Raw genomic sequence first — 26,134 nt, forward strand, 5'->3', positions numbered from 1 at the left:
TTATTTGAAGGGACACGTTGAGAGTTGTGACAGGGTGTTTAGATGGCAGGAAAATGAAGGATTTGTGTTGCTTGTGTCAGTGTATGGCACACAAAGGAGTGTATGGTTGCTGTAGAGGACAACACAAATTGGGTAGGATTATGTCACAGTGCATCACAGGGAGTCAAGGATGTTGAAGTTCTTGTTTATAACTTATTTGGAACAGCTGCTGCTGTGATTTATCCCCAAACCACACCCAAGCTTCCTCTTGAAGGGTGCCAGTTGGAACAGGCTGAAACACAGGCATGGGGCAAGCAGAAAATGAAGCAGTGTGCACAGAGATACATCTCATGTACTGTCCTGCAGTTTTAGTAGTTTAATAAAATAAGTATCCCTTCTTTTTTTTTTTTTTTTCTTTTCTTTTTTTTTCCCCCTTCTCACAGTGAAATGGGAAGATTGTCTTCCCTCTTTCCAAATTCCTCACAGGACAGGAAAACTGTCCCTATGTCTAATATTGCCTACAGGATTGACCCTTTTTAGCCCAGGAAATGGTCTAAAGGAAAATAGGTTGAAACTACACTGTGCACTATGTGAAAACCCATTCTTGCACTGTGTGCAATTGTTTTGGACATTTCAGTAAGCAACTGAAATGTCAAAAGCTCTGTGTCTTAGTGTGTAAGAGAGGGTTTATCCTTAACTCTGGTGTCTTAGAGGAGTGCTGATTTAACCTGACAGCCCAGGAAGATTAGTTATGTGAAAGCATTTAAATTTGTATCCAAAAGAGTGGGAAAAATAGTCCCTCCATGGCTTCACTGGGGTGAGAGCAAGTAAACAGTTAAGAAATTGTGAAAATATATGAGCCTAACCACTGTTAGCACATCAGCACCTATCATCCTGTAATCTATAACTGGTTTCATATTCAGAAACCACAGAGTTAGTTAGGAAAGACATTTTCCATCCATCAATCTATTCCTTGCAGTACTTTCCTAAGTATTTGATTAATACCTTGGTGTGGTAATCTATTCCCAGTCAGACTTGTTGAAAATGGAGAAAACACAAAAAAGGAGGATAATTTTGCTATGGATCAAACACATATCAGGGACTCTGGACCAATTCCTCTCAGTTTAAAAGAAATTCTCCTCGATGTCTCCAAAGTAAAGGTCTCAAAAAAGAGCCTGAAAGACTGGGAAATTAGAGAATCTTGAAATTTCCACTGGAACATTAGCACAATCTTTTAAATTATAGGTTATAGCATCACACTACAGTAATTCTTCCTCATGCATCAGAGAAATACTAAGTCAATCACTATGTGCTTAAAATGGTTATGTAGTATAACTCTGCTTGGAAACTTGAACCCACTGGCAGCAGGATATGGAGCAGCCACTACTCTTTCTCATCAGTATATCTCAGAGAAAGAACAAAAGAGAGAGGAAATAACCCCAGACCCAAAGAAATTACTCATTCAGCAAGGGTAGGAACAGGAGTTGCAGGCAGTTTCTGACTTCCATGTGAATGAGTTGGAAAACAGAGTTAAGGAGAAAGAGCACTGGCTTCCATTGGAAAATCCTCCAAATTAGCTTATGAGTGAGCAGCAGGTTGAAATTAAAATAAAAAGATGCAGAAGAGTAAGTTGTGGGGAGTGCGTATTCAGGTATATTATATATATATATATATATTCATATATTTGCATAATCATATGTATTTATATGGTTTATCTAAATTTCTCATTGCTTTGCTATTTGTGAGTTATGTGTCCCTAAAAAAAATTGTATTGCAGAGCCCCATTACCTAAAGGCCCTACCCACTACAGTAAAATATAATTTTAGGAGATTTTGGAGATCCACATGCCCCTCTTTCCCCCTTTTTGAATTTGACAATCTGTAAGTTACCAGTCATTGAAGGAGACTGAAAAACCTTTCAGTATGAAGTAAGGAAATTCTTCCATGAACAACACAGACACAATTTTTGGTCGTTTTCCTGAGTTTTCAAAGGTTGACATAAAATGTCAGGTTCCACCAAGATGCAGAAAACATCCCCTTTTCCAGAGGTCTATGGCATTTGTGCCTGGAAGTCACCTCTGACAGGTCTCCTGGTTCATAAATCTCTGCAATATAAATGCCAGCATCAGAGGTGTGGTTTCCTCATGGACACTGCTACAGGACCTGTCTTAACCTAAGATAAATATCTACATCTGGACAGCTGAATTAAGTCCTTCAAGTGGCAGTTTATCCCTGTGAATGACAAAGGGGTCCTCTGGTGACTAGTTGAGCTGTAGATGTCTGTGCTGTATAAGATTGGTTAAGATGAATATTTTCCAAAGGTGCACAGAGTTGATTTTCTAGGGTTTTCTTTTTTTTTTAAATGAACTGAAGGTGGTAGGATTTTGGATGTGCACAGGAGAGAATAGGAACTGTAAAGGTTTGTTCTTAGATCTGGGGCACAAGTAATCTGCTATCAATCTGGTTTTGCAAATGGCAGCTCTCAGCTGTTAGACCATTTCCCGCGTAAGTGGGAAATGTGCTCGTGGGCAGCTAGAGATGAGGAAATCCCAGTTACTTATGAAATGTATTTCTCATGTATGTTTATAATCTATTGTGTGCCTTCACTACAGCAGCCCTGGGTGAGGAAATCCCAGTTACTTATGAAATGCATTTCTCATAAGTGTTTACAACTCATGGTGTGCATTTACATGTGTACTCCCTGGGTGTATTTATAATAGCCTAATGTTTGTAACAAGGCAGAGCCATGGGAAGCAAGCACCATCTCCTCTTTGAGGATGAACTGCAAACAGTAAACACACTTTCTTTAAATATAGCAGGATCATCTGCCACCCAATTTGTAATTCATGGAAACTTTTAGTTCAGAAGTCACATGAGTAGCTCTGGGTTTAGTAATGACTACAATGATTATGATTGCAAGGCACAAACTTCTGTGTTCAGTTTTAGAAAGACTACTGAGATACTATGTGATGTGGTGGTTCTTTCTTTCTCATTATGTTCTGAGCTAAATACTTGGGATTTGATGGATTTTAATAGGTAAACACAAGAAGGGACTTTGGTTTAGTGCCTCTAGTCCCCATTTTTTCTAGAAGGAACCCGATCCAAATGTGGCATAAACACATCATTAATACAATCTCTCAAGAGCTAGTGGTTTGTGTACATTACTACATATTTAAACATTCTGTTTAAATTGTGTCTGTGAGTCTCTTCAGGACAAATGACTACATCTGTGTGGTGCCATCTCAGAGCATCTCATCTCACTGGAAAGGGGAAGTAACCACAGAAGTTACATTGCCACAGACCAGGCACTCTGCAGGAAATACAGAACATATGCAGAAAAGGATTTGGATGAAACCAGAGCAATGTGCAATAAAACAAGAAGGAACTTGGACAGCTTATCAGAGATGGGATTTATAGTGGTATTTATTTGGCCCATTGTGCTGACCTACTTTTCTGCCACTGGAATAGGAAGGAGGTGCTGCTGCTGGTCCTATGCTCAGGCACAGTCTGAAAAACTGAGTTGCTCCCCATGTCTCCTAATTGCTCATCAAAGTCTTGGAGCTAGCCACCACCAACTTACAAGCTGAACTTACTTAAAATATTTTACTCACTTTAGTATATCTGTTACTTTTTGAATGAATAGCAGGGGCCAGAGTTGGTGCTGTGTGCCTGGCAGGCCTGTTTTCCCAGGGCTTTGCTATGAGAGGCACTGTGAGCCCCAGCCCAGCCGTGTCACATCCCTGCAGCCAGCAGCAGTATGCTGAGGCTGGCCATATCTCAGGAAGAGAGTTACTCAGTATTGTTGCCTGCCAAGCTCAAGATACAAAAATCAGTCTTCTACAGTCTGTCACTTGTCATATACTATCCTAAGATGATTAAAAATGTAGAAAGAGAAAAGCTGTCTTGTTTTGGAGCTCAGAGTGTTGAAAATAAGCTTATACAGTCTGTGAGTATATTTGTGTTCCTCCCACCCGGTGTGCTGCATCCAGCTCTGGGCTCCCCAGCACAGGAAGAGCATTGAGCTGCTGGAGCGAGTTCAGAGGAGGGACACCAGGAAGATTAAATGGATGGAGCATGTCTCCTACAAGGAAAGGCAAAGACAATTAGGGTAGTTCAGCCTGGAAAAGGGAAAACTCTGTGGTGACCCAACTGTGGTGTTCCAGTATCAGAGGCGAGCTTACAAGAAAGACAGGTAGAGACCTTTTTTTGACAAGGACATGTAGTGACAGGACAAGGGAAAATGGCTTCAAACTGAAAGAGTACATTTAGATCAGATGTTTGGAAAAAATTCTTTGCTGTGAGGGTGGTGATGTGCCGGAACAGGTTGCCCAGAGAGGCTGTGGATGCCTCATTCCTCGAAGTGTTCAAGGCCAGGCTAAATGGTGCTCTGAACAACCTGGGATAGTGGGAGGTGTCCTGGTCCATGGAAGTTGTGTTTGAACTAAGTGATCTTTAAGATCCCTTCCAACCCAAACTATTTTTTGATTCTAAAAATTATGTAGGAAGGACATTATGGGGCAGTATACTTGTTTTTTCTCTCAGGACTGTAGGTTGTCCAGTTACAAAGGCTATTTTTACAGCTGCCCGAGCTGTGAATGTAGCCTGGTAATTTTTCAGAGAGGAGTTCAGTTATCACACTTCTCATCACCACCAGTAACAAGAGCTTAGGTCCCTATTTTCCTTTGCACATGAAATGATGACTTCCATCATTGTGAAGTTTGTGGTGCATCATCAGTGGCTTTATACAAGCGTGGCTGATCAGTCCCTGCTAAAGAAGTAAATAAGATCTGAACGCAAAAGCACCCAAGTCTGAATCTTACTGCATATTCCTCTACCAAGGATTATCTGATTTGATTTCATATCCTCTGTGTGCAGTACTGTTCTTTTGTAAAGCATGTAAGACATGTCTGATCCTTCTCCTTAGAGGTTCTCCTTGATCTGGGGCTGGCCTTTTATTTTTTCTTGCCCGGTTTAGGTTTGTGGCACATGTGTCCTATTTTATATGCCTGTTATCTCGGGGAGTGGATTAAGGCTGGCACAGATACACTGAACCCTAATCTCTTTAGAGGGCCTGCAAATCTCCAGAGGTAGTAAGTACTTCAAATGTTTATATTACTGTGTTCAGCTGATGTTGCTTGAAATCCATTCAAGAAGATCTGGAAGAAAGGAAGCACCCTTTGCAAAATGCAAAGGGGTTTTTTTTTTTAATTACCCTGTTAATATTATTTTATATACACTTAATGCTCAGTTTTCATTTTAGTGGGTTTTTTTTCTCCTTATTGTAAGGAAAGCCTCCAGCACTATTTTCACTGCAAAATATTTCCATAACCCAGTATCTTGGCTGTACAACTTCTCCCATGAGAGCTTTGACCCATTTATTATAGTTCTAGGTTAAAGGCAGACTGCTGGTGTCATTATTTCCAGCTTTTTGAAAAAGTGATAAAATATGAAATGTGTTTGTACTCAGTTACCTGGATTTGTCATCTCCAGGTCACTACACAGTGGTTCATACAGAGGAGCCAAGGGAATTATAAAGTACCTCCAGTGCTCAGAAGCAGCTCTTGCACACTTGATGTACAATCTGTCACATGCTCTCCTGGTTGGAAAGAAAGAATTTGCAGTCATTAGGCTTTATAGATGTCAGCAGGTATCATCCTGCTCAAGGCTGGCACCAGTGCTGTCACTCTTACCATAAAGACAACACACCTTTGGTGAGCTGGTTCAGTTTGACTTTGTAGATGCTCTTGGAAATTTTTCTTCCTTCTTTTTATTGTCAATTTATATCATGATATCTAGTAATAGTCTCTAATCAAACAGGAGTAAGAATGCTTTTGGGGAAACAATTTACTCAGGACAAGAAAGAATTATAGTGAAGTGAGTGGAAATGTATTTACTTTGAGAAACTGAGAAAGAAATAAGCAAAAAGAAGAAACTTGTTTCTAATCTTTGGAATCATACTCTGGGAATGGCTTCCGCAGTGTGGCAGCTATAAGAAGAGTGTTGTTTTTATGATGGAGTATAAATAGGTTTTAGAGAAGAAGATCTGCTGATAAGTTATCTGCAAAATTAGACCAGAGATGTCCCAGCTGGATTGTTTCTTCTGAATCCTTTATGTATTTAGAATCCTGGGTTTTCTTGCCCCAGGTTTACCTGGTTTGCTCCCATGCTGAGAAGAAAAATGAATCCAGTATAAGAGTACAAAAGTGAAGATTTTCCAAGAAATGTCCATTTTGATTTTGAACTTATTGAGTACCTAGCAGATTTATCATTAGGAAAACCTTTGGTGAATATGTCCCATTTCTTGCACTCACCTCCATCCTTGCCTTTCTTGACTAGTTCTTCCAGTTTGCTTATGAGCTGTATTGAACTGTCCAACAATCTAGTCCTTGCTTTTGTTTAGTGAAGAAAAAGGAAGATGACAGCTAAGGATCAGCCTGAAGAGCTTTCAGTTAAAATGAGATCTTTTACTGTCCTGGTCAAAATATCTGTTCATGCTCTTAAAAATAAAGTAGCTAAAATAAACTACAAACGGAGCTGTAGAGATAACTGACATAGCCAAACAACATGTTTTAAAATAAAAAAAATCCTTTTTTAAAATTTGTTTTCTGATTTGGTGTCCCTTTTAATTCAAACCATGAGGTCAAAACTGAGTGCTTGATCTTTCTTGAGTGGGTCTTTCAAAACAGAGCAATAGACTTGCTGCAGACTACTGGTCATGGATCTGTTGTGAGAGCTAAACTGTGTCAGCGCTCCAAAAGACTGAATTAAAGCTTGCCCCCTGATATATATGACTGTCTAGATTTCAAAATAAATCCTTTGGATTATACAGAAAATTTGAACTGTCAAGAAATAAATGGTGTGGTGAACTGAAACAGAGGTCTCAAGATACCTGCAATTTAGCTGTATTTCAGTAATCTCTCATTCACCTTTCATTGCTGTCAGCGGCCTGTAGGGTTTCTGTTATATTTATGATGGAAATATCTATCAATGAATCATGTCACTGAGATGCATGTGGTTTTTCCACTTCAAGGAATTATTAAGCACTCCATATTTTCTGTGGTAAACACCACGTTGCTGGGTCATTTGTACTACCAGGCATTTCTTTAAGTGTCTTTCTTGCATAAAAATTTATTTTCATGTGTGGTGGGTGGAAGATACTTTTGTTAAGCAAATGCATATAATTTTATTTTGTGTTTTTACATGTTTTCACTATCAGCTAGTATTTCTATAAAACTTTGGATGACAGTAGGAATTTATTAACAGAATTTTTCAAGTATTAACATGGTTTCTTAGTGCCTTTATCACAGTAAAATAGATATATCTAAAATTCAGGAGACCTCTCATGTTTTAGAGTCCCTTTGCTTAAATTTGTGGAGATTAGATAATTTTAATGTAAAAATATTACTTACTTTCAAGTACAGAACTTTTAATATACAAAATTATGTTAATAAAATGTAATTTCCTTTTTAATAATTTAGTAACCAAAAAGGTAACCCACTGTAGGTTTACAAGTTAAACAGATATTACTAAGTAGTTTTCAATAATATTCTTCTACTCTTAACCTTACTCATCTGCAGTACCTAAGAATTATTAGGAAGGATAGGTAAATAATCCTAACAAAATGCAAAGCACTGAATATTTTGGGAGACTGCAAGATCATTTTATTTGACCTGCTGTTGATTATTGTCACTGTAGGTTATGGATGAAAATGTCTGCAATTGTCCTCCAGTTCATATACTTTTGAATTAGAAGAAAGGGCAGAGCTACAGAGCAGCTGGCAAGTGCTCAGTTAACCTCCATTGCAAAAGTTTAAAACACCTCTTCCATGGGGCTTCTTAATGATGAAATACGTGGGGCTGGCTCTTCTGACAACTCATGGAATGAGATAGATGATTGTAACCTTTTCTCTAAATTAAACTGGAAAACCAGGAGCCAGCAGGGCTCTATGCTCAGAGCTTTGGAAGAGCAGCTCCTTTCCTGCTCATCACCCCATAAATACATTTTTAATGTTTATTTTTAAATTATGCGAATGTATTCTGGGCTATGCTCTCATCTCCATTTCATTGAGCCGACTTCATCCTTTATAGTTTTGAAATAGTTTTATTTGCACTTATTCAATGTAGCAGCAGTTAGCTCCAGCCTGAGTACTGTTTAGATTTTATTTCCTTTTCAACACAAAAGTAAGCTTTATGAGATTGAGCAGCTGTCTACTACTTGCAAATGAGGTATATGCTGAGACAATTTTCAATCTTATTTTATGATTTCTCATACTTGCCTATATAAAAGGAAAAAATACCCTGGGTGAGCTCTTTGGAAATGAGTTTATATTTTCAGAGAAGGAGTTAAAGAGCAGACTTGGCTCAGGTATTTATTTTCCCTTAGAGAAACATGTTATGTAAAGATGTGTACCTTAGCACTATTTTCTTTCTGGATTTCTCTTTGTGGTTATGTTTGTTGTTTGGTGTGCTTTTTTTCTGCTGCGGTCACCTGAAAATATTTGTAAATTCTTTTTAATAATTATTTAGACTAGGAGAGGAATCTCCCTGATTTTTCAAGAGCCAAAGTTCTTTTCCTCATTTTATTATGTTAGTAATTAAAAATGATTGCTGTTTTCTTATGCAGAACTGTAGCAAGACACCCAGATATGCTTCTAGTCACAGCTGGGCATTTGTTCTTTTGAAATTCTGTCCCTCCTATCAGGTGCTGCTGGTAGCTGTTGTCAGATGTTTGAGTAGCTGTGCTCTGATGGCAGGCATGATGTTATTTCAATTCATTTTCTAAGCAAGGACCAGATGTTTGTTCTGGGCTAAGCAGAATTGATTTGCAGTTAAAAGCTCAAGTAAAGGAGTATCATATCAGGCTGTAAACCAGCCATGTCTCAAGCCACATGTGAAACAAAAAGAAAAATGTGAAAGCCAGTGGTAATCTTCTTCTTCACTGCCCTGTACATCTCAGATATTTGTTTATGCAAGTGAAGAACAGATGTGTTGTTCTCTCCCCTGTGCTAACAAATGAGAATTCAGATTTGTACCTTGGACTGTTTGATGATTTTCCCTTGCTCTACACAGAGATAACAATAAGAACAAGGCAAATGGCTATAATTAGAGAATTAGGCCAGTAGGAATTCACTGGTTCACTGTGAGAGCCAGTGATAAATCTGTCTCCTTGGGACACTTCAATAAGCCTGAGGCACACCATCTCCAGCTCTGGCCACCTCATGTCCTTCCACTTGCTCTCAGCAGTAAACCATTGCAGGCAGAAAAGCAACAGGGAAGACTTAAAAAATATTGAATTCCAGCAGAGTTATACTGGACCTTTAAGAGGTGAGGTCTTGATCATTCTGTGGCAAAAAATGTCTTATGCAAGAAAGAGCTGTGCATGGAATCCCATGGCTACAGCTCTCTGGTAACAGTCACACCACTGCTAATTGTTGGATTTATCCATCAGGAGTCTAGCTTTTACATTTTATTCTAGTTGTCATCAATAAATTCACACTGACCTTTAATATATTCACAGTAAAACAGGCAGGAAAAATTACACTCGGACTAAGGAACAAAGACAAATATTGCTGAAGAAATTTTAAATAAGGTGCAGATCTGTAGTGGGCATTGATTCATGTGCTTCATGGTGTCAATAATTGTTTGTGAATTGCAGTAATTTTTTTTCCTCTGAACAGAGCATTACTTGTGAAATGCAGTCATTACCTATTGATTAGCTCTGTAGTTATTTTCATGCATCAGTAGTGCCTGTAAAAAAATGAGTAATATCTACTTTACATCAATGTATAAGATCTGTACATTGTTCATCAACAAGTGAAATGAGTCTTTAAAATATATATATATATTTTTTTTATTGCAGACACCACATTGGCATTTTCAGTAGTCATAAGTCTCAGGATAAATAGGAAAAGTCTAAAAGGCTCATTTGGGTTTTTAATAGGGTTTTTTTTTATCAGGGCATTGTAAATGTTCTGCTGTATCAGGACAAGAGTGCAATAAGAAGGACATATTTGTCACTGGTTAGTGCTAATGCAATTTCCTATTTTCCCTACTGTATGTCTTTCCATTTAATCTCAATTGTTGGTAATGTGCTACTTTTTGATTAAATGATGAGAGCTGAAATTCACCAAGGAGAAAATAATTAAAACTATTTGTTTTCCAGACTGTCAGCAGCTATTAGGGAAATTAAATGTATTTTTCCCTGAACCATGTTACAGACTTTGCAAAGTTCACAATCAGTTCACAATCAATCAATCTTTTATTGAACACAGATTTAAAAGCAAAGGTCACTTATTTTTTGGACACTAAGGAATTGATGCAATTGATAAAACCCAGCCATTCAGATTATTTTTATATAAAAATTTCACCGCTTGGAAACCCTTGCTTGTTGACTGTGGCACCCTAATAGCCACATCAGCTCAGCAGATTTGCAGAGGAAAGGAGATCTTTGGAGCTGGTTCCCCCAGCTGCAGCAGTGTCCCATGCCCTGGCAAGGGCCAAGCAGCAGAAGGGATTGTGGCTGATGCTGGTGGCCAGGCACCAGCCTCGCTCGTGATCCTTTCCTGCAGCCCCACACATCCAGCTGTGTAACATCCTGTCACAGCACTCTTTTCCTTCAAAGAGGAGCCTTGGTGTCTGACCTGCTCTAGGGGTTTGGCTCTGCTTGTAGACCCACCATTTCTCCTGAAATGTCAGATTTCGCTGGGTCAATGTATTGACAAGGTTTCACCTAGTATTTTCCTCTCCTTTTCTACTACAATAAGGCTTGGGCTTGCTCCTTTGTTTGCACCATCTACCCCAAGAGCTCATGCTTTGAAGTCTGCTTTTTACCCCTTTCTGGTTTCCAAAGGGGCTCGGTGACATGGATGGGTGATGTGAGAAAGGCAAGTGTTGGTACTGCACTGGGAAACCCTCCTGCCCCGAGTCCCTTCGTCCTCCACATGGCACCTGGGCTGCAGAAAGGGATCTGAGCCAGTGGGGCCAGTGGCACACTGATGTAGCAGCCACAGTCAGTGAGCTTGGAGTGAGGGCCTGGCAAGAGGCATTTAGGAATTCAGGAAGAAAAGAGAATGAAAAAAGCACTGGGGCTGTCAGTGTGATTGTTGTGGGGCACAATGAAAAGGCAGGTGGAGAAATGGATAAAAGTTTTGTCTGCAGACATGCTTTGCATACCACATAGAGAAACAGAACCTAATCTTGATTGGAACAATTCAATTCCACTGTGAAGTACATGTTAAATAACAAAAGGTGGCTGCAGAGCTGTGCAGACTTGCAGGTGAAGAGCAGAATTTTAAGCAAGAGGCTGTGCAGGCAGGAGAGGCAGAGGGGAGGGCTGTGATAGCACTCAGAACTGGTTTTTGAGCTCTGCCCAGACCTCAGCCTGTGCTTTTATGAGTTAAAAGCAGTTGCTTAAACCTTAGCACAGTTCTGCATTAATTCAGCTGGAATTTTTCCTGGGAAGGAGAAGTTTAATCATCTGGAGCTTTGCTGCTTGCAGTGTATCACCTCAAGTGAGAGAGTGAGTGGGGGTGGGGGGGCTCATTGATTGAACTATCAGGGCCAAAGGATGTGTGTAGCAAAATGACATTACCAAAGAGCATAGTTCAATACTGAGCTTCCTAAATCAAATGAATTATTTCAGCATCAGATGAATCAGTAAAATGTATTCATCAAACCACAAAACCTCACAGTATTTGTTTCCCATTCTAAACAACTGCTCTAACCTTTATGACGAAAAGCCCTATGAATTCCAGTGCAACAGGAGCTCTCCTGGGGAGCTTAATGAAAAGAAAAGGGTAATTCTCACTATTTTATTTTGTGTATCAATAGTTCTGCAGGAGTGAGCCTCTGGGCCATGGCTATGTAAGCCCTAAATTACTCCAGTATCAAAACCCCAGTCAGAAACTCTGCAGAGACAGGAGCTACCTGAAGATGAAATAAAAGGAATAAGAAAACTTTCAGAAATATTGTTGGGATTTTAAACATTCATGCCTCACAACCCCTTTTTTGTTAGGATTTTTTCTTCTTCTTCTTTATTTTTTTTTAATAGCTTATTGGGGAAAGGTGTTTGGTGTGAAAGAGATTAAATGGTTTTCTCCTTTCCAGTTTTTCATTGTTTTGTTTCAGTTAACAAGATTTGATCATTCATTTTGGATCTCATTTTTGGAATTTGAACCAATTCTTCCTCCAACAAAAGCCAGGACAGTCAGTGTAGTCACTGACACAGGAATGGGGTACACCACCTCACCTGTCCAGCAATGTGACACCTCTGCTGTGACTTCTGTCATCTGGAAAAGGAAACAAGAACATGGCAAGGACCACATCTGTCACCAAATTCAATCCTGGCTTTTGCAACGGAGTCACAATTTTTTTTTTACTCCATCTGCTACCTTAATGAAGGTTTGCAAAAGCCTTAGAAATAAGCCTAGGAATTAAACTTGACAGCTTCAGTGGATAGTAGATCTGGGTTTTCCCACTTACCAGTAGTTAACAATTGCATGTAACAAGTACATGCCATTTCATGCTTTCCTTTATCTGTTCCACTGGCAAGAACTGACACTTGTTTTTCCTTTAGAGCCCCTGCAAATGAACAGCTGTATCACCTCTCCATGGCTTGTAGTCCCCTCTGCATTATGAGTATGAGCCTGCCCTTCCTTCAGACCATTTACCTGATTAAATGTGATGAGCCTAAACTCTTGAGTAATTGTTTTCAAGATGAAAGTTTTTGCTTCTGTTTCAAACCTTAGGAATCATTTGTGTGGCTGAGAGTCTGTGTGTTTTCTCTCTGTCTAATGAGCTTTACAGTTAAAGATATGATGCCTCAGATCTTGTCTGACATAGTTTTAGAGACTAATCTCATTGAAATCAATGGCACTCTTTGCCTGTCTAAAATTCTACATGTTCTTTGGCTCTCTTCTGAATTTAAGCCATCAATAGATTCCTTTATAGATAGTGAAGAGCCCTGGGGTTGATTGACTTAAACAAAAGGATTTAAGTTACAGAGCTTAAATTCACTTTCAGTCTATACAACAAAAACTTAATTTGAATAATCAGATTCAGTCATCCTTTGCATTTGCATTTTTAGTTATTTTGTTAAAAAACAAGTTGATTCTGGTGGGTTAATAAGCATTCAGATATGTCAATTTACAACTGAATGTTGCCTTTGCTTCTAAACTTAGAACTTATCTTGGGTAACAAAGGATAAGCTATATAGACAGCTCCATAATGGTATGGTTTCTGAATCTATCCATCATTTCATGACTTAAGCAATCTGATAACATTGTGATGGAAAATGGGAAATGGTAGTTCTGTTTACAAGATTCCTTTTTTAAAAAAATTATTTGTTTTTACAAACTGCTTCCTGATAAAAGAGAGTTTAATTAAAATGAAGAGAACTGTAATTTTTCAAGGGTTTTATTGCTGAAATGGAAAAGCCCTAACTTACTGGGCAAAATTGAAGATGTAAAATCTGAAATTACTTCTTTGAACTAACTATCTCTTAAAAATATATTATTAGAAAATCTGAGCCACTTTAGGTTTCCACCTAATTCTAGTCTTCCACCAAAATAACTATAGAAAATACTTCTGGTCTTCTTGTTTTCCATCTTTTGCTATGTAACTAGGGACAGATGTAAATTAACCCTCTTGTTTATATCTTTTTTGGGTTTATCATTCAAGATTAAATGATGAAATTGCCAACAACTGGAATTATGTGAAACAAATTTCCAGAATAAGATTCCTTCCCTCATAACCACTTTTATTTGTACTCCAGTTTGGACTTTCTCCTCTCAGTCTGGGGAATACTGTGAAACTATAATTTAAGCACAATAACTCTATAAAAACCAGAAACTCAGACCAGCTGGGACATGGACATTGCTAAATGGTTGTTTGGTTTGGGCTGAGGTAGAATTAATTTTCTTTTTAGCAGCTGGTAGAGTTTTGGATTCAGTATGAGAATAATGTGGATAACACACTGATGTTGTGGCTGTCACTAAGTGGTGCTTACACTAAGCCAAGGACTTCTCAGTTTGCTGTGCTCTGCCAGTGAGAAGATGCACAAGAAGCTGTGAGGTAGCATGGCCAGGACAGCTGACCCAAAGTGGCCTAGGAGATATTCCATAGCACAGAGCATCATGCTCAGTGGAGACTTGGCCAGGAGCCACTGATTGCTGCTCAGGGGGCCTCAGTCAGTTGGTAGTGAGCAATCATGGATTTGATCTTTTTCTGACTCTCTTCCCCACCCCACTGGGGGATGGGAGGGGAGTAAGTGGCTTAATTGCCAGCTGGGATTGAGCTGCAACAATTTGGTGACCTGCTTTAAATTCCTTTCTTCCTGGCAGCTCAGGGACAAAGAGAAAAAGACTTAGACCCCAGGTGAGGAATAGCACTGCAAGGTGAAGGTTTTTTTCCATGCAGGAGCTTGGTGTGGAGCAGGACATTTTAGAGCCCAGCTAGCATGCCACTGCAATGCAGAGCTAAGACATTTGGGGGAAAATGTACTTTTGCTTTCATCTCTCCCATCTTCCCAGACATATTTTCATCTTGTTTGCTAGATGTAGCACCCCGTAGTCATTTTGAGTTAGTTTGTGCACCTCACTAGTTCTGGTCCTCATCTTTGGCAGTGCAGGCATATGTCCTGCTTGAGCCCTGGGGGAGGAGTGTTCTCTGCTGAGCTTACCTGGTGATCCAGGAAAGGACTGCACTTTCTCATCTTCACTGTTTGTTTTCAGGAGGTGCTTCCAGCAGGAAAGGTAGGAAACTGAGGCTGTCAGCCACCCTCTCCCAGCCCTCCTCCACCTGGCTGAGCCAGCTGTGGCTGGAAATAGTCCTGCTGCTCTTTGGGGTGCAAAATGGGGGTTGTAGCAATTTAAAACAGAACAGGCTGTGAAATAGCTGCTGGCTTATGTAATTCTGGGTTATTTCTTTTTGTCTGTGTTCTGCACAGTCTTTTTGCTTTTTGATCTCATCATAGTTCCTAAAGGCTTTCTATATTGTGGTTTTCTTTTAAATATTTAGGAGTTCCATGCCCATCTTGAGTTCTTATAATAATTAAAAAATAAATAACAGTCATTATGGGAAAGTTGTGAAGTGGGAGAAGTTTCAGTTTCTAGTTTCTAACAAGAGAAAAAGAGATCTGTGACTTGTCAAATACTAAACAGTAAGTAAAAAAGTAGAGATGATGGTAGGGGGCTACAAGTCAGAAGTTGCCATATATATTATTTCAGAAGTCTTATGCTTTCACCAAAAGCCAGCAAAGATATTTTACTTTGCGTGAGCAAGCAGGTAATAAATTTTTCAGAGGTATATGCACTCAGGAGCATCGTCTTCAGCACCTTGAGCCTTGCTGTGTCTCCTATTCTCTGGAGCTGCTAAAAATGCAGCTACCACTTCAGACACAAATACTTCTTTGTGTGCTTTGCTGTGTTGTTTTGATTGCCAAGATCTATCTTCTTTAAAAGAATTCAAGAATCTAAGGCTGGCCTATGTCCTCTTGTAAGATAAGACATTGAAAATTTAAGCTGTAAGTAAACAAATAAATGATGTGTTTTCCTGTACAAACACAGGAGTTACAGCCTAGTGCATGAAGCATCAGGATTAGGATTTCAGAGACTCATTCTTTCCTTATCTCTTCTAACCTGAGCGTTTGCTTCAATAAATATCTCGTGGGTCTCTGAATGGAAGTGCTGCAGAGAATTCCAGACGATGTGAGGATCCAGGACAATTCTCAGTGATTTAACTCAGGCATCCTCAGCATAGGTAGAGGCAGGACATCACCTTGTTTCCAGAGAGCTCATTAACTAGACAGAGTGTTATGCTCACAGAAGAGGCTTCAGTATTTTGTGAAGTACATGTTCTTTCTCTTCTCTCTCTACCTATCATTGCCTGTCTTATTTCCTAGAGACTGGATGTTCCAGCAAGGGAGTGTCTCTGGTTGGATGTTTATGCAATGTCTGGGGCAGCAGGCTCCTATCTGTCAAATTTTGCCTACTGTTACTGAGCTGGGTGAGGTAACAAGTGTAAAGTGATTTCAGTGGCTGCAGTGATATCTCAGTTCTGACTTTGGAGACATCACTCTCTGCTGCAGAGCAAGCTTAGGGATCAGCCTCCAGGCAAAGTAATACTCCTCAATGCACTTGACAAAATGAATAAAGGACTCAGTCATGATTAATGACTTTGACCCAAAGCTTCAAGTCCCTGCTCAAATTCAGTCATGCAAAGTTGGGTTCTTGTTTCTATTCAAAACTGCTTAAAAGTGAACTTCGTTCTTTTAGTGCTCCATTCAATATCTTAGAAAATGCAAAGTATGAATCCACAAACAATCCTGCTCACATCACCAACATTATATTGCATTTCTAACCTGAGAGACATTCAGTTTGAAATTAAGATACAAATATAATTTTATTATTTATATGTACTATTATTTATAATATTTATACTTATTGGTATTTATAATACCTACAAGTGAGTTCACTGTTGGAGCTGCTCCTCAAAAATGGTGGAGATTTCTTCAGCATAACCCAGAGAGCTGGCCAGCCAAAAGGAGCTTCACTCAGCTGCCTGAGAACACAAGTAACTCGTGTTATTTGTCATGACCCATGATGTCCTGTTGTTGTGATTTAACACAAGTAACCAAGTAACCAGTAACCAAGCCCCATGCAGCAGCTCACTCTCTCTTAACCAGGGGGATTGAGGAGAGAATAGAAGGGGTGAGAGGTATATATCTCGTGGGTTGAGATAAAGGCAATTTAAAAGAGAAAGCAAAAACTGTGCACACAGGCAAAAGAAAACAAGGAATTGAACTCTGTTTCCCATGGGCAGACAGCCGTCTCCAGGAGAGCAGGGCCCCATCACACATCACGGTGGCTTGGGAAGATAAACACTGTCACTCCAAATATCCCCCCATCATTTTCCCCCCTCTTTTTATTCTGACCATGATGTCATGCTGTTTGGAATACCTACCTCTTTGGTCACCTGTCCCACCTGTGACACCTCCCAACCTCCCACACACCCCCAAATTCCTTGCCAGCATGGCAATAAAAAACAGAAAAGGCCTTGGCTCTTTGTAAGCCCTGCTCAGCAGTAGCAGAAATATCTCTATATGATCAGCCCTGTGTTCAGCACAAATCCAAAACACAGCCCTATACCAGCCACTGTGAAGAAAATTAACTCTGCCCCAGCCAAAAGCAGCACACCTGCTTAGCCTGAAGTAGCTGCTTTAGAAGCAGAGGGTTCAGAGTCACGGCAGCTGCCTTCCTCAGTAAAGCTTTGCTCGTGTTTAGAATCTACAACCAGACTCACCCCATGGCTTCAGAGTAGAGCTATCTGGCCATTTTTCAACAAAACAGATTTCTCAGAAGGCATATCTCTGACACAAAACCAATTAAAACCTTCTACTGCCAGCTCCATCAAAAGATTCATGGGAAATGAGGCATTTGGATCTGGGCACATGCCTGCTTCTTGGGTTCCCTGAGCAACAGGCAGACCCTGACAGTCTTTTCAGGACAGCTCCTTTCTTCCATAACTTTCCTTATCCACAGAAGTCCCACCTATGCAGGGGCTGATCTGAAGATACGATGGGACTTCCCAGTCTCTCTGTGTACCTGAATTTTTTTTAAGGTCTTTCCAGAAAAATTGCTTTCAAAAGAAAAGGAGATTCAGGATTTGACACTCTCTTTGTCTGTTTGCCAGCTGTCTCTGCTTCTGTTCTTTCAGTATCTTTGTGCTCAGGGAAAACTTCTCTTTTTCTCCGAATAGTCATGAATTATTCAGATTATAAAAGCTCCTTTCCTTCCAAATTTTGATTCATTTTTAGTGTGAAAATTGCTTTGTGTTCCTAATTCATCAGAGTTTCATCTTTTATTATATATTTATAACTTTGATTGAGAAATTATTTCTCTGTGGCCACAACATTGTCAGGAGAAAGGTTTCACGCTTTAACTGAACCATTTCTGCTATTTCTTTCAAAGACAAAATCTGAAGAATTTTATTATGGAATGAAATTATTAAAGAATTCTCATTGTCACAAGTTGGGGATTGAAGAGAAATTAATTTGGTTGTGCTGACTGGGTATCTAGGGAGAACTATATTCAATAAAATATCTCTTTCTAGTCCATTATCAAGGCAGAAATTGGATAGAAATAGCATAATAGCAAGCTACATATGAAAGAATAGAAGGAAAGAGAGAGCACAGATGGAAACCAGGGCTTTTGAGAGAAGGCAGAGATTGCTGAAAAGCTGTGCTGCCACACTTGTCTGGCAGCTTTGGCTTCCCAGGGACCTGGCAGTTGGTCCTGGCCACTGGTCTCACCAGGACACAAAGTCAGCTGCTGCAGCCTTATTGATCAAAGGTGGCTGAACACGTCCATACACCTGCGTCATGGTTTTCCTTTCTAGCCTTTGTTTTCGTACTCAGTATTTCAGTGGATTGCTTTTTGTCTGGAATTTTCAAAGCAGCAATCACATTAGGAGGTCTAGACAGTGCAAGTTACACAATGCACACTGAACACACACAGCCCCCGTGTTCACCTGGAGGCTGTGGCTCTACAGCAGCTGTTGTTCTTTCACCTTGGACTCTTGCACCAGAAAGTAACCTGGTGTCTTCCCAAGACACCTGGCTTTGAAATGATTCAGTGGCTCACAGATCACAGTAGTCAGTGCACCCTAGAACACAGGTAATTTGCTTTTCACAAGCTCGTTTGCTTTAATGGGAACACAATCCCAGCTCCTCTGTTTCTGAAATTTTTCAAACTATTCCATGTTGTGTGTTTGCCTTTGTTCTTGAGAGTCAAGCAGTGCATTGAGGGTGGCTGGGTGTCACCCCTCCACTAGCTGCCACCAAGCAGATGAAAGACTTTGCTGTACCAAGAGCAATTTCATGTTCCCTTTGTTGTTGCTAATCCCTACAGTATAAATGAATAGTACTGCTCAGGTGTCACAGATGATCATTGTCTTTCTTGAAGGAAGACAGAAAAAGAAGGAAACTCTTCATATACAGAATTTTTCAGTACAGAAGCAAGTCGGTAATATACCAGCATTAAAAAAAAAATATTACCAGAATAATGACCATTGAGAAAGGTGAAGGAACACAGGCAAAAGTATCTGAGTACTGTTTCCCAGAAGATGGACTGTTCAGTGCTCTCTGCGTTTTCCTAGCTGGAACCAGGGAATTTGTTACCCCCTCCAGGAAAGGCCTGATGGAACTCACTCTTTTAAAAAAGTGAAGCCACAGAGCGAACACCATGAACACCTGTGGCAAAAAGAAAACCAAATCAAAGAACATCTGCAAGCTCATTAAACTCATCAGCTTATGAGTAGATTTCTCACATGAACTGAAAAGTGCGTGATTTAATAGAATGGTACATGAGCTAGGACCAGTGTTGACTTTTGATGAAAGTTCCTACAGCAGTCTACCTAATGTTGCTGATGAGGGTTATTCCATCAATAATGTGTTGATTGATGTATTCTGCAGCACAAGTTATAGGGATAAAGGTGTTTTAACAGGTTTTTTTTCTCAACATTAAGTGATCTTCCAGCTTCCCAGGCAGTCCTGTGTGCACATCTCTCTGACTCCTTGTTCATGTCTCTCAAAACTCAACTGGGATGTCAGTGACTGATTGTTCCAGCAGCTCTGTCCTCTGTGCCAACCTTCTCTCCTATAATCTCTTGAGATGGCAGAATCCTGGATTCATGAAATACAAATAAAGTACAATTTTCTGATTGAGTGGGATGAGGGGAAGCTATCCCAAAGTCATAAGTCCCTGATACCATGGCTTCTATCACTGCTGCTCTTTCAATCATACGGTCAACTCTGATAGTACAAATACGAGAATATGCAGGCTGTCCATTCAAGCTGTTTGTCACAGTGTTTAAGACACATAGAACAGTTGTCACTGTTTGCTGGTAGCTGCTGCAAGTGGTGCTGAGAAAATGAAGGGATTGCAGAGGAGCTCATTAATAGGAGTTTATTAAATGCTTTCCTGTCCAGTTTCCTGTGGTTTCTGATTAACATAGCACACAATCTACCCAGGAATCTGAGCTATGAATTCAGGTGAAGGGGGAAGTGAATGAGTACATGGATTATCATGGAAAGTAGCACAAAGCCATCACATAAAACTGATGCAGACACATGATTTCTAAAGAGTTAAGCTGTTGCTCCCTCTTTTAGACAAATGGAAAGGATGTAACATTTCATGGTGACATGGCTGTAGGAACTGACTGTTGTCAGCTAACACATTTTGCAAGAATTAGCACTTAGTACTGACAAAATTATATGTCCCTTAAAATTGTATTAATCAAAATGCATGAACTAGCAAGTCTTAAAAAAGCAAAACTAAAATACAAACCCTCTTAGCACTTGTCCCAGTTTTCCTAGAACAGAATATTCCATTTCATACTGAGGGACAATTATTCTTTGTCAATGAGTTATAATTGATGAATATTTAAGAAAAAAAGAAAAGAAAGAAATATCAGAGCTTCTGCAAAAAGAAAAAGGCTTTTTCTTTAGGAATAGATAGTGCCAAAATAATGTCATTTTATGTACGTAGGCTACATTTTGTTTAAATAAGCTGGTCACAGGCTATCTTTTCTCTGCTTCCACAGCTTATATATCTAATGAGCAAAGATGTGTACTTTCAATCAGACCTTTATTTACTGTTGGAAATAAACATAAAGTTAATTGAAAAAGAAAGTAAAAATTGTGGTCAATACTATAATAAGTAAAGGGAAATACAGGCTCAGAATTTCATTAGGAAGAAGTTAAGAAGAAATCAGTTTTAGTTATATTACAAAGGCATTAATTACAGTTCCTTGGATACTAATAATATAACAGTTTGTAAACAAAAATCCAATTTAAAAAAAAAATTCAACACCAATAAATTGGCAACTTCCTGCCATGGGAAGAGAGTGAAGAATCATTGTGCAATTTATAGGCATACCCTTTCTCTTAGGACAAGTCCAGTCAATTAATGAACAAGATGTTACTGATTCTGTATTTACAAATATTATTCTTTTATTGTTTTTTAAGGCTTTTTTACACTGGCAATGTGTAGAGAATCCTCCCTTGTGATTAGAATTATACTTGCTATCATTTCCTGTCTACCTGGAATTCTTGGTATACTATTTCATAGAAGAGACTTTAAAGTGCATCTAGTTCCAACCCCCTTGACATGGCAAGAGACATCTCCCACTAGACCAGGCTGCTCAGAGCTTCAAGGCCCTGAACACTTCAAGGGATTAACGTAGCATAGTTGGGTTTTTTTCATTGTATGTTTGTACAGAGCATCATGGCAAACATCCTGGGGTTATATAGGTCAAGATATTTGTCCATTGGCTGGTGATTTCTCTGGTCCTTTATCAGGGGCTCTTCTTCCTAGAGAGCCACTAGCATCGAAGGGTGGGTCAGATGTGTTGCGTTGTCAGTAGTCTCCTGTTTGTGTCCATTTTCTTTTCCAAGGGCTTTGTGGTTTCTCCTCATCTTTTGATGGCCTATCATGTGGTGAAAAAAAAAGTGATGGAAAAGCTCTTCAAAGGAAAGATGGCAAGCAGGAGTGAGTCTGCTACTGCTGGAACAATTCATCCTGATACTCATTAATCGCTCCAGTGGTTGCAGCCTGTTGTCAGCTTCATCCTCCCCAAGAGGTCTTCAGGCACTGGGGCACAGACGGGATGTCTGCATGTGTGTCTTTGTTTGTTGCAGTTGATTTTTGGGTGTGTAGTGGACCCAACACTTTCCCAGAAAGAGACTCAGCTGTGTGTGGGGATGTGAAGTTGCTGTCATAGTAGGCATGGACAAGATCCAGAGAAGGAATCGCAGCATGTGCTTTACTTCAACCTCTCAAAACAAAAAGCTCAAACTCCCAGCAGGAAAGTCAAAGCATTCCTGGTGCAGGGTTTCATTTTTACTTTCATTAAAACATGCCAAAACAATGAAGAGGTTATGAAGAAAGGGGAAATAACTTTCATCATTAATTTAGCACTCAGAAGATGGAATAAGACAATTCAGTAGTCATACACAAGCATCTCACTCTCTGTTGCACTGAAAAACTTGTTTTCCTTATTATATTTTCATAATATCTAGAATCCTAGAATGGCTTGGGTTGGAAGACACTTTAAAGTCCAACTAGTTCCAACTCTCCTTCCATAGGAAGAGAGGTCTTCCACTAGACCAGGCTGCTCAGAGCTTCATCCAACCTGGCCTTGAACTCTTCAAATGATGGCTAATTCCTTAATATAATGTAGTTGGGTTTATTCCGCATATGCTTAGATAATTGCTTCTAGCATCAGGTGGTAGAAGCTAAATAGGAATTTAGCACAGATCTTTCAATTCAGCATATTGCATATGGTGGATGGGAGGAGCAAAATAAATCATATGAAAAGTTACACAAGGTGACTTTAATGGGTGGTCAGTGTTGCTATGCTTAAAAGTCACAGTGTGGGCATGTAAGCGCTTTCAACTAGTGCATAACCTTATTTAAAATATTTCTATCATTTTGAATAGAAGACAATAGAATACACTGTTTCAGTTGAAAGGACCTGCAACACCAGTGACCAGTTCATGACTGACCAAATGATAAAGCAAGTTCTTAAAAGCATTGTTCAATGCCACTGACAGGCTTGGCATACACCACCCACCTCTCTAGGAAGCCAGCTCCAGTTTTTGACCACTCTCTTGGTATAGATCTCCTCTGGTTGGGAACTTAGCTGGCGTATCATCAAAAGTAAAAATCTTGGAAAATTCTGCATATTCCGGGAGAACCTTACCATTGAATCAGCAGAGGCAGCCTGGTATTTCTGATGCTGTAACAATATCCATACAGACCAGTCTCTGAGGTGGTAGACAGCCCTGCTCATAGGAACATAATCACACAAATTCCACCCACAGACAATTTTTCTGAAGCATTTTAGTGTTGAGCTGTTGTCATTAGGATTTGGGAGTCATGATATTGACATTTATGCCTGTTTGTGCTGGAGAGCTCTTAAATGCAGGAACATAAAGTCCAGTGAACCATCACATGAAGTAATAGTTTATCTGTGTCACTACTTTTTTAAGTAGAGCACAAAGTACATAAAAAACCTTTTGGTTATTCTCTGTCATCCAGACAAAGTTGTATAAAAATAGGAATGCTCACATTCATCGTTGTTCTGCTACTTTACAATATCAGGATATTTTATACTGCTGTTCATAGTTGATCATTATATTAGCCGCTCTATGAGCACAGAATTGTGCAGGCCCTTTATGTTATTTACATAATGTAGTGAGTATGAATAGCACTATTTTCCAGAGGATAAAGAAGGGTGAAATAGCAGTAAAGTACTAAACCGAAGTAAATGAGCATTTTTAAGTGATTTTAGGCAGAATATCATAGTAAAATAGTTTTTTTTTTAAAAACCAATCATAACAAAAGGCTTCCAATTACTTAGATTTATTAGGCAATGAGTAACCTATTCACTACTGTCTCATTCATCAAGTGAGTTCTTCAGGAAAAGGCATCCTGTCAGGTGCTGCAGACAAAGCCCTGAGCAGCATCAGTACTGTTAATGCCTCAGATAATGACTGCAAGGATTGCAAAATGATACATTATTATCTAACAGGCATTGATCATAATTATATCACTGATAAAGGCAAAGCATATCAAATGTTGTGTTTTAAATATGTCCTTTATTTGGAATAATAAAATTCCATGGAAATAATTTCAGTGGTAGCTGTGTGATTCTTCTGAATGCAGAATGTAAAATTTTTGCATATACTCAGGATGAAAGGAGTTATCACTCTAAGCTATTCACTTATTAATCTTCATTTAATACTCATGGTATATCAGACATTATAGATTGTTCACCATTTTGCTTTAAGACACAGCAGAACCCTGATAACTATGCTGTGTCTAAAATGTAGCTCCCTCATTTACCTGCCTGCTTGGACTGAACTGCAGAATCTTAATTTGCTGTCATGGTTTCCATGATCCTTTGCTCATGTCACAATTGTTGTTACAATGAACACATTGCAACTACAGCATAGCCTTCATCTTCTTAAGGCAAAGCACAGACCCTTTCATCCTTGCAAAATGAATAATTAAACTAGGATTTTAATATTTGTGCTTGCTTTTGGGTTTATTAGCTCTAACTGTGAAAGCTAAATCAATTATTTTGTATGCTCCATCTGACTAACTCTTGAAAAAATAGACTGGATTTTTCCATATATCTGTTCTGGCTTTAAGCTATCTTAAAATAGCTCTAGTGAAGAAATGGACTCTGCCAATTGAATAAGTGACTTTCTTTTTATTATGAGCTTTGGGTTTGCATAAGGACCAGAAATGTAAAGCAAAATTAGGGAAGATGTTTGCCACTGCTAAGGTCCTGTGGTGGTAATAAAATTCTTCTGCTGTACCTGCCTCACTTGGATTGGGGTATTTTTGTTTCTGCAGACCCCAGAGGAAGGAGCCTCTACAACCATCTATGCAGCAGTATCGCCCGAGGTGGAAGGAGCTGGAGGCTGCTACCTTTACAACGAGGAAAGGACAAAATCGGCCGACCTAGCGTATGATGAGGAGCTGCAGAGAAGGCTCTGGACAGAAAGCTGCAAGATGGTTGGGATTTCTGATGAAGCCAGCAGGCTTCCCTAGAAGAAGCCGCTTTCAGCTGGGTAAATTAAATGCATTGAAAAGCATCTTAGGTGAATTCTTGCAGCATCAGCCATCATCCTGGAAATCACTGTTCAGTCCCAAAGGCAAACGTGAACAGCTCTGCTCTTCACTTGAATCCCTAATCTGATAGGGTGTGGGGGGGAATATTCCCACAGAAAGGTGTAGTGGTTGGTTTTAAATCTAACCATCAGTTTTGTAAATCATTCTGTTTCAGTCCGTGATTAAAATACAATCTTTAAACATGTGCAGAGATGAGTTTTCATTGTTTTGTTCAACAAAAATAATGCTAGAGCATGTTGTGCTGGGAGGTTTTGAACTCAAACCACCTTTGTACATATAAGTTACTCTTTTAAATCAGTTTTAAAAGTTGCAGCTTTATTTCCTTAAGCTTCATTAATCTTTAAGACACTTTCATCAGCTTGTTCTAATGCAGAAATTTGGCATTCATGATTATGATGTTGTTTCTGTCTTAAAGTCAGTTTTATATGTCAGCTTTTATCCAAAGGTATTAACTGAAGTTCAGAACAACAAGAAAAAGTAAATAAACAACGTCTTCTTCAAACAGGATACTGAATTCACTTGTTTCCAGTTTAAGTTCATCTCTCCTATAAAGGTGAGGAAGGGATCAAACGTCATCATGGCAACACTGGATTGGGCAGAGGATGCAGCCAGCCTTTTGTCTTGTCAGTGGGCTAAGATTTACTTGTCCCCTTTTCTCCTGGTGCCCTGTAATGTTGCATCTGCAGTTTCATTCATTTTCTTTGACAAGGAGAGTCACTCATGTACTGTTACATGAAGAATCACCACTTTTTGTTGGTTTTGGTCCTAGTTCATATTAGTTTCAGAACTAGAGTTCATGGTTTGGAAGAGACAGCAATTCATGCCAGCCCACTTTTTCCTGTTTCTGGAGATGTACAAGGCATCCTCCCTAAACTGTGCCTTTGCCATTTTTAAGAGTAGTCCCTGCCTACTCATCCAGCTTTCATAGGAGCAGGAAGGTATTTTCCCATTAGTTGTATATGTCTTTCCTAAAATTTCCTACCAGCTGTTTTATTTTAAATTTTATTTGACTGTCTCTGAGTGTGGAGCTGATGTATTTTATGAAGCTATTTTCAGCAAACAATTGGGTTTCCCCTCTCAATGGGATAACATTTGGTTCAGATGCCATCAATTTTGAACACACTTCAGTTGTATACAGTTCAGGGAACTACCAAAGAGAATCTTTAAGAATGATGTTCACATTCACGGAGTAAAAAAACTAAACAGACATTGGGCAGTACAAAGATAGCTTGAATTTATACAAACTCAAATAACTAGAAGAAAAAAACTGGGTTGAAGATCGAAATATTTTAATGGGCATGGCGGTAAACCATGAGAATAATTTGCAGAGAAACAGTTTCAGTCAAGATTTCAAGTCTCACAAAAACATCTGGAAGTGTCTGGGGAGACCTTACAGCAGCCTTAGGGTACTTCTAAGGGCCCACAGGAAAGATGGGGAGGGCAGTGTTGTGATAGAATG

At 39.3% G+C, this 26,134-nt stretch overlaps 1 protein-coding gene across 1 annotated transcript in view; it reads left to right on the plus strand.

Moving 5' to 3' along the window:
* Positions 1-24,859, plus strand: part of DHRSX (dehydrogenase/reductase X-linked) — a 161,838-nt gene extending 136,979 nt beyond the window's left edge. Inside the window, 1 exon segment of the mRNA XM_050971809.1 lies at positions 24,397-24,859. Within this exon segment, the coding sequence (XP_050827766.1) occupies positions 24,397-24,594 (198 nt within the window). The 3' untranslated portion in view covers positions 24,595-24,859.
* The last annotated feature ends 1,275 nt before the right edge of the window (positions 24,860-26,134 follow it).

The sequence above is a fragment of the Serinus canaria genome, chromosome 1 (assembly GCF_022539315.1).
Source record: "Serinus canaria isolate serCan28SL12 chromosome 1, serCan2020, whole genome shotgun sequence".
Taxonomy (NCBI): Eukaryota; Metazoa; Chordata; class Aves; order Passeriformes; family Fringillidae; genus Serinus; species Serinus canaria.